Below are 8,852 nucleotides of genomic sequence, written 5' to 3'. Positions count from 1 at the left end.
TGTTATGGGGGCTTATCAGTGTCCTTAGGGGCCTGGCAGCCACTTCACAGACTCAGATCCCAGTACCGAGGCCACAGAGACAAACCTATGTGACCAGAGTACTGATGAACAAAGGCTCTATACTGTTAGAGACTCCTCTATATAGGAGTGACAGGCTGCAGGGCACGCTGACAATGAATATACACATGGCACAATGGCAGTCAGCAAAGAAAGAAAAACGTGGGAAATACAGATCTAAACTGCGGCGACCTTTTATGATCCTCTTCGCTTCAGCAAAACACAAAATGCAATCTGCATTCTTCATCTTTTGTACTGCATTCACTGCCAATAAAATAAGCATGGTTCCTTGCCATTCTATAATACACTCAGAGCCTGATTTTCAGGTTAGGACATGGAAAGTAGCTGTTCTTTAATTATGTTCAATCTGCATTATAACTTGAAAAGACAATCAGAGCGGGTGTACGAAAAAAAAAGCCAACTCAGTAAAATCTGTGATTTATTGTTTGATCTGAAAAATGTCAGAAAATAGCTCACAGTGCCGTCTTCAAATTGCTTTTTTTAACCGACCAATAGTCTAAAACTCAAACAGCAAATATTCACATTTACGACATTTAAGAATATTCACATTTACAATTTTGACTTATCAGTCATCAAAATTGTAGCTGATTAATCGTCGATTTATAAACAAATCAATCAACTAATATTCTCTATAAGCTCTACTCTCTCCCACAATCAAGATTTACATACTGCGCTATTCTACTACACACTATTTCTCCTCACTGACTTGAAAATCTTACACGGCTTTAACGAGTAAACCAGCCTCCATTTCACTCGTGTCCCTCCTAAATCATCGAGCACCAAACAACTGCAAACATCAGAGGAAGTCGAAAATGAGAAGGCCATTGCTGGCAGAGATGTTGGCAGCGGTTTGGCACAGGAACTCAGGAAGCGGTGCCTCCTAACTGAGCTGTGCTTCCTGTGTGATAACTGACCCAAACATGTTGTGCCTCCATGACACACACATACACACACACAGACAAAGAAGCGCACTCACGTTCTCTCTCTCTCTCTCACTCTCTCTCTTTGGCAGCCGCGGTATAAAAAACTCAGGAACTGTGAGACTACTAAAGCTGTTTCAACCAAACTGAGGATTAATAGGATTAAAATGTTGGAGCTCAGTGATTAGAATTAATGCCTCGGAAGCGTTTTTTTTTTTTTTTTTTTCACAGTATGAAATCTAGTGTACACAAAACTTAAATGCTGGCGTGATCTTCAGCAGAGAGGGGCTAAAGGTAAGTGCAGGCGTGCCAACTGTATTTAAATTTGACACTCGCAAGTAGGAGGCCGCTGTACAACGGCAACAGAGGAGACTATAGTCGCTCAGCAGTTAATTTTAACCTCAGAATTAGTTAAACATGGAGGACAGAGGAGCAGGGATGGTCAAGGGACTCGGGCAGGGAAATTAGAGGAAAGACTGGAACGATTTTAAGGAATTAACAGTGATGTGACGGCCAGAGGACAAGAGAGGAGGCAAAGAAAAACATGTGAGGGGGAGGGAATGAGAGGGAGTAACGGAGAGTAGGTGGCTTTGTAGTTTTGTTCTAAAAGTCCCCTTCATAGTCATGCTGTAAGGAATGTGCACGTAACGGCCCTGAAACCTTGAACATTGTGCAAAGACATGATGTTTCAAGTTCAACACCAGCTGCCTCCCCCCTTCTCGCACCACACACACACACACACACACACACACACACACACACACACACACACACATAGCCCAGGCACACATTGCAGTGCAAACGCTTCCTTCCTGTTGCTGGTTTAGCCTCTTTTAGAAGCAAGATAAGAGCAAAAGAGTGAGATATATGAAAGAGGGAAGCAAACAGCGCTATTTTCTCTGCGTCTCAGATCAGCATGTCTCTGACCACATTTTATTATTTGGACTTTTTACTAAAAACTGTTCACCACCTGACTTCCACCACAGGTGTGGTACTTTCAGTGTGTGATTCGCCCCCCTCCCTCACACACATATTTTGCTCCTGTTTCTCTCTTACCACAGGACAGTTAAACAGCCCCCACTTCCTCATCGAGAGTCGAGAGCAGAGCAAGTGAACGCTATTTCCTGTGACGCCTCTGTGTCTCTGGTCAATTAGTATACTCACATCACTCTTCCACTGTTGAGTTACGCTGCATGGAAAGACGCCGGCCCGGCTTCATCGTATCCTGGGGGACGTTCTCATCCGACCGACTGGTAGATCTACACAGTCAGCTGCTGTTCATCAGATTTACTCCAAAAACTGGATCTGCCAGGACACAAAAACACACGTCAGACCTGTGCAGTTATTAATAGTCTTCAGAGGAAAGCTGTGATGCTGTTGTCATACAGTTAAGAGTCGCATGTGTGTTTGGGACATTCAGCCATGCTACAGCAGTCAGAGCTCATCTTTGACTTCGCCAGTGACCATATTAACCTGTCAGGGGTGAGTACACGTCGAGCAGTGTTTCATTTTGCAGTTGATTTAGTTTAGTGCGCATGTCGAAACTGAGTTAGCTTGTGATGCAAGACAAATTTGAGAGGAACCTGATGAGAAATTGTAATCTGATCTAATCTAATGTTCTTGTGTGTGTGTTGCAGTTTGGAAGTCACTCAGATTACCCCGCGGTGATCGTGGAGCAGGTCCCCCATCCACACCTGCTGTCATATTCAGGTCTAGCGTGTGAACAGTCACAGACAGAGGATGTTCACCAGCAGCTGTTCAAAGGTCAGTGCACACACAATCAACACACACACACACACACACACACACACACACACACACACACACACACACACACACACACACACACACATAAAAGGTGCATGCTCCAGCCTTTGTTTGACTGTCACATTTCATGATTGAACTTCATCTGCAGTCTCATCCATCCTCACAGCTATTCAACAGTCTAACCTTTGTGAAGTGATGCTGTCATTCAAATCTTACAAAATTAGCCTAAAAGTTTGAAAATGAGGTACCAAAAAAGAAAGCCTGGCACTGCACATGCGCACTCGCAACGCTCGCACATGGACCACCCTCTGTAAAAAATCAGGAAGTGAAACAAAACATTCCTGGCTTGAGCCCTGGGAAAGACAGTTAATGAATCATATTAGGATGTAGACGTGGTCAAATCCGGCTACAGCACATATGCTATAGCTTGTTCCTCACGAGTGCTGGGAATGAGAAGTAAGTTATATTACTGAACGGGGTCGTTTTTTTCCGTCGATATTCAAGGTTGGAGGAGCAGCTGAAGTTAGGCATGGCGAGGCTTGGTTAACTTAGCTAACGGTAACTGCAGCAAAGCAGCACTCGCTGACAAATAGGGAGCGTTTTTTTCACTGTTATAACCGCGTTGGGACAGTAACTCACCCGCTTTGTTTCTTAAACATGGCCATTTGTTTTTGACAGGCTGCTTTTCTCGGCGGCACAAAGAGTTTTGAGCTCACGACAGACAGCTGTTAGCTTGCAGATGTTTACTAGCTCATTACCTCACAGCCTGTGCACGTCACAGGAAACAATAGACTCTCTTTTGATCATTTGTTTTGCTGCAGAGACATTCATATGTAGATGTATATCAATGACAGAAGCACATAGCTGCCCATATTGTTTGTGTGGAGATAACATTGTAAGCAGTGGAGCCTCACAGACACGTGTATTGTTTTATAAATGTGTGCTGCAGTTTAATGAAGTGCATAAAATAGTTCATCCTTGTAGATTTGGAGCAAAATGACTATAATAACTATCAAGGTGGCTGCTCAGTCATTCAGTGCATGCACTCTACTCATTTATCAGCACTGTGTGGGTCATTAAAGGGTTAGTTCACCGAAATTACAAAGAACTTTTCCTCTCTTTACTGGTTCTATACATGCAGATAGTTTAGTTTTATTTGTCAGAGTTTTTAGATATCCATCTCTGAAATGTCACCCCCGCCCCAATGCAATGGAGGACAATTTAATTTCATAGTGGTCCTCACAACTAGGGCTACAGTACACAATATGGATTAAATCCTCTGTAACGATACATGTGACTGTATACCACGCCATCAATATATATCATGACATAATACATTTTCTGGAAAATCAGTTGAGAAATTGTTACAGGATGAAGTAACAATTTATTATTATGAATGTCTGTTCTTGGCTGTTCCAGCAAATTCAATACTGGACATATCAAGAGACTTCATCACATTACTGGAAAAATCATATAAAAATACAATTTTGACCATAAAGCAGTCCTGCTCATTGATTTCCCACAATGAACTGAACCAGAGATGTTACAGGCATATATACTGTGGTATAAACTGAGTGGCAAAATGTCTGACTGTTGATACATTTTTATCATCTCACTGTATGTAATCGTCGCAAGGCCCGCCCCTACTCACAACATATCAAAATAGTGTTTAAAGATTTCAACAGTAATGTCTCTTATCAGAAACAATGTCCCAGCTACTACAGATAATAGGCCTTTCGTGCAGCAGATGCTTTGACCTGTCATTGCAGGAAAAGCACAGATGTCACTGATAACATTAACGATGGTTCAGTTTTATTCAAGCGTCTCAGTAAGTCATGACAGTGAACCAGCATACGCAACACCAGGACCCTGAAACTGAAGCAGCTAAATGTAATTCAGCCATGATTATTTTTATTATTTAGACCTGTGCTTTAATACTATGGAATGTCAAAATGTCTGCTGTAAAAAAAAGGTCTATTTACCGACCTCGCAGTGAACAGTTTTAAGGTGAGGTACTTCCTACAGAAGAAAAGTTCCTGTCGAGATGGTTCCCAACGTGTCTTGTGTATTATCCAGAGTATTGAGTACCTTGTTTCTGGAAGGAGATGTTGCTGTTGAATTTTTAAAATGTAATATTTCACTACCTTGAACACTTAAAATGAAATTCCTATCGTCCCTATTGTATTGGGATGGCAACAGAATTCTCAGGGGCACAGTATCTTAAAACCTTGTCAAATAAAACCAAAATCTTCATAGTGAGACATCACAAAAGGGAACTGAGAAAAGACTTTTTTTAAAATGTAATTTGGGCAAACCGACCCTTTTTTAAGTTGAGCTTGACCCCCAGTACAGCTCACATTTAATTTTCTTCCTCCTAAATGCCACCCTCCTCCACTTGCTGAAACTTGTTTTTATATGCTACTCCCTTCTCTGTGCTCTGTAGTGGAGCCATGTGAAAGTGGAGACGAAGAGACCATGGAAACACTGGTTGCTGCGGACTCGCTTCTCACCATGGACTGCCCTGACACCCTCTCGCTGGAACAACACTACTGTAAGCACGCAAACAGACACACTCGTGATAACACTACTCACGTGCACACTGATGACGCAACGATGCCCTAGTAAAACCTTACCTGGGCTACTTTTTGATGTAGGACGTTTTCGACCGCGAGATGTTATTTTTAGACATGTTGGTCACAGTGCTGTTCTCTTTCATTAAGTCTGTTTATGCCCCCTGCAGCCCAGACCTTCTTGCCATCACTGGGTGATGTCATCACTACTCCTGTTACTCAGGTGACTGTGTCAGCAGAGGGGATTGTGGGAGCTGTTGACCAGCCACAGTGGCACACATTGCACACAAAGAGGCCCGCGGCACAGCTGCAGTCCAAAAAGAGAGGTCAGTCGCTTTATGGGTTATCAGTTCATCTGAAAGTGAATAATGGCTTGTATGATTTTATAAAATATCTTGCAAATAACGTGATTTTATTCCTCAACTACTCAGGTAGAAAATCTCGACATCGAAGAGCAGAGTCTCCCACACCAGACATTATAGTAAAGAAGGACAAATACAACAAAGGTATGTATTTACACATAACGGTTTCCTCCAGTATATTTGAAAGAACTCAACATGCCTCAGTTGGATTGAGATCAGTTACTTTTACATGTTTTTCTTCTCTTTTTTTTTTACAAAAGTCATCTCACCCGTAGTGTTCCCTTTTGTCTTTCCTTTTCCATCGTGTTTCCCGTGTTTGTGCTTTAGGAGGAAACACACTGTACCTGTGGCAGTTCCTGATGGAGTTGCTCCAGGACAGACAAGTCTGCCCCCGCTACATCAAATGGACTAATCCCCAGGCAGGGATCTTCAAGTTGGTCAACTCAAAAGCAGTGGCCAGACTCTGGGGCAAACACAAGAACAAGCCAGACATGAATTATGAGACCATGGGCAGAGCACTCAGGTACAGTACAGAAAGAGGACCACTCAAAAATGTCATCATAACATGCTCGTGATAGATATATCGAAGATATGTGTGTGTAGATACATGGTTTGTTGTGTTAATGTTGAACCTTTGTGTTAATGTAGGTACTACTACCAGAGAGGCATCCTGAATAAGGTCGAAGGCCAGCGGCTAGTTTACCAGTTCACCACACTTCCCAAAGACATGATTTACATCACAGACGGAGACGGGGCCAAAGAGGAAGACGATCACGACGACAACAGCTGCAACGACGAAGGTCTGAGCGATGACTCTGATGACAGCACAATGTCTTCTAGTGACCAATCAGCGGAGGAGGAAGATTCCATCCCACCAGAGAAGAAGACATCGTTCAGCTCTGTGCGAGCCCCGGCTACTCAGCGGACCAGGCCAGCGCCCAAGCTCTCAGGCCAACGTGACACCGTCCTGCGGTCAGCTAGCACCAGTCTGATCCAGGAGCAGCATTTGCCCATTGTGTCTGCTGAGATGCTGCGGACCCTCCAGAACCTGCCGAAGGTCCAGTCCCTGCAGCCCGCGGGTCACGCCTCAGTCTTCAAAACGGCTCAGCTGCTGGGGAGTCTGTGCGAGCGACAGGCCTCCGCTGACAGTAGGGGTGCAGCGGAGACACCCAATGAAAAGTCACACCCAGGACAGAAAACTTCACAAGTGGAGACTCCACAGCTGGTGCGCCTAACGAGCTCCGACCAATAGAACAGACAGACCCATACCCAAAACACACACATGCACATACACTCCATAGACTCAGGACCAGTTGTAGAGCTGCACTTTGCTGTTGTAGCAAATGTCTGCACACCAGGGCCTATATTTCTTAAGTGTCAAAGAGTGGGAGTATTGATCTAAGATTCTTTTTGTATTTGAATTAGTAACATTATTGGTAACTAGGTCAGTCCTTCCTCCCTGACATCTGAGTTCCGATTGGCAGGAACCAAAGTCTCACAGCCTTCAAGAAGTTTACCTTCTAAGTAGAGGAAGACCGTAAAAACTCAAGTCCTTTATCTCAGCCTTCTGTCATTTTTATGTATCCGTTAATTATACAAGACACCAAAGACAGACATGCACTGGAATCTACAGCCTCTCTGCACCTTCTGCAGACACATTCTCTGCTTGCACTTCAGCTCCAGTGTCATGGAGCTAATTATCCGATCAGCACACTGTGCCCTCTTTCTCTGCCTTTACTCTCATTCTTGCCCACTCTTTCTTTCTTTCTTTCTTTCTTTCTTTTTTTTTTGTATTATCACATGCTGAATCATTCCTCTGCCTTGAAAATGACTTTGCACTAATGTTTACCCCTGCTGTATGTTTCTTCTCTTAAGTGCCTGAAGATCTCAGTCCATCCTGTCCCTGCTTCCTCTGTTCCTGGCAATCATGAGGTTATGAGGGAAAACATTCCATATTATTATTTTCTAAGATCACTGAATTATATTTGTATTGTGAATTATTGAAAACAAGGGATCACTGTTATTTCTAGGTTAGTAATGTAGCACTGCTGCTGTTTATATTTGATGTATCTACAGTGGACCTTCCTTTGGTTGACAATCACCAGTGAAACGGTCTTATAGCTGTTTATTTAGCCGCAGTTCCTCCTGTAGAGTCACACTGCTACTATTTAGCCTTTCTGCAATGCACACATTGTGTTTAGTTATTACATTTATGCAAAATGCTTATATGGACCTCTAAAGCCTTGATATCTTTATGTTTTGTGTGTTATGTACTGTATGTCTGTGAACATGCTTGACTTGTGCCTTGTTGCCATTTTCTCCCTCAGGATTGTAAAATTTTGTTTTGCTGCACAGACTATATACTCTATGCAAGGAGTACAATGGCTGGCCCTTTATAATGAAGTAATGCTAAGTGCAGTGTTTTCTATTCAGTTGATCGTAGTTTAGCCTGACAAAGCCAGCCCAAAAAAAAAAAAAATCACTCCACATGAAAACTGAGCTTGTAAGATTTAGGCTGGCATGTGTGAGGCTAACCTTGGTTAAGAGATGCTTATAACTGTGCCTTTGCCCCCAGGGAACCCTATGCAAAACTTGTTTCATTTTATAATGAATTCATTTGAAATCCCCTCACTTTTCTTATCTCGAGGTCTCTTTATACTGTAAGTTTTACTGATATGGATTTTGTTAGCTTTTAGCAGAGGGAGAGGTGGAGTTTTCTGTTGCTTATTCTGGTGTGTTTGCTTTCATACAGTCCAGAGGTGTTGAAAAGATAATGGTCTATTATATGAAATAAACTTAATCATGTCATCATCTGTGTGAAATTTTCACTCATCTGTTCACCCATATTTAGTTTACCAACATCATTGGTGAAAAATAAAGTATATCTATGCAAGTATTGTACATAAGTACACCGCCAAGTACCATTGCACCACATTTCATAGGGAAATATTGTAACATTTTACTATCATATATTTATTTGACAGCTATATTTATTAGTTACTCTGGGAATTAAGATTTATTCACAAAACATAATCAGGAAGATTTCTATAGCTGAAACTGCCCAGGACATTGAGTAAAATTTGCTGCAACATTAAAATCTGCCTACACAATAATGCAGCAGTAATAATTATCCAGTTGTTTAATATATTTAATAA

General features: G+C 42.3%; 1 protein-coding gene across 2 annotated transcripts; it reads left to right on the top strand.

Annotated features, from left to right (window-relative positions):
• The first annotated feature begins 2,395 nt into the window (after positions 1–2,395).
• LOC121908129 (ETS-related transcription factor Elf-1-like) lies at positions 2,396–8,508 on the top strand. Of its 2 annotated transcripts, XM_042427859.1 has the most exons (7): positions 2,396–2,480; positions 2,636–2,762; positions 5,209–5,316; positions 5,506–5,661; positions 5,767–5,841; positions 6,025–6,220; positions 6,346–8,508. In XM_042427859.1, exons 1-7 carry the CDS (start codon positions 2,421–2,423, stop codon positions 6,947–6,949), a joined length of 1,326 nt encoding a protein of 441 aa, XP_042283793.1. In that variant the 5' UTR covers positions 2,396–2,420; the 3' UTR covers positions 6,950–8,508. The 2 variants fall into 2 exon arrangements, with proteins under 2 accessions (XP_042283793.1, XP_042283794.1); XM_042427860.1 differs by lacking the exons at positions 2,396–2,480; positions 2,636–2,762 and adding an exon at positions 2,916–3,221.
• The last annotated feature ends 344 nt before the right edge of the window (positions 8,509–8,852 follow it).

Source organism: Thunnus maccoyii, chromosome 12, assembly GCF_910596095.1.
Source record: "Thunnus maccoyii chromosome 12, fThuMac1.1, whole genome shotgun sequence".
Classification (NCBI taxonomy): Eukaryota; Metazoa; Chordata; class Actinopteri; order Scombriformes; family Scombridae; genus Thunnus; species Thunnus maccoyii.
This window is presented reverse-complemented; position numbering and strand designations above follow the sequence as displayed.

Coding starts and splice junctions, on each gene's coding strand:
- LOC121908129 (XM_042427859.1), top strand. CDS start 2,421: ATGCTACAGCAGTCAGAGCTCATCTTTGACTTCGCCAGTGACCATATT. Junction 2,481..2,635: donor ACCATATTAACCTGTCAGGG/GTGAGTACACGT, acceptor TGTGTGTTGCAG/TTTGGAAGTCACTCAGATTA. Junction 5,662..5,766: donor GCTGCAGTCCAAAAAGAGAG/GTCAGTCGCTTT, acceptor TCAACTACTCAG/GTAGAAAATCTCGACATCGA.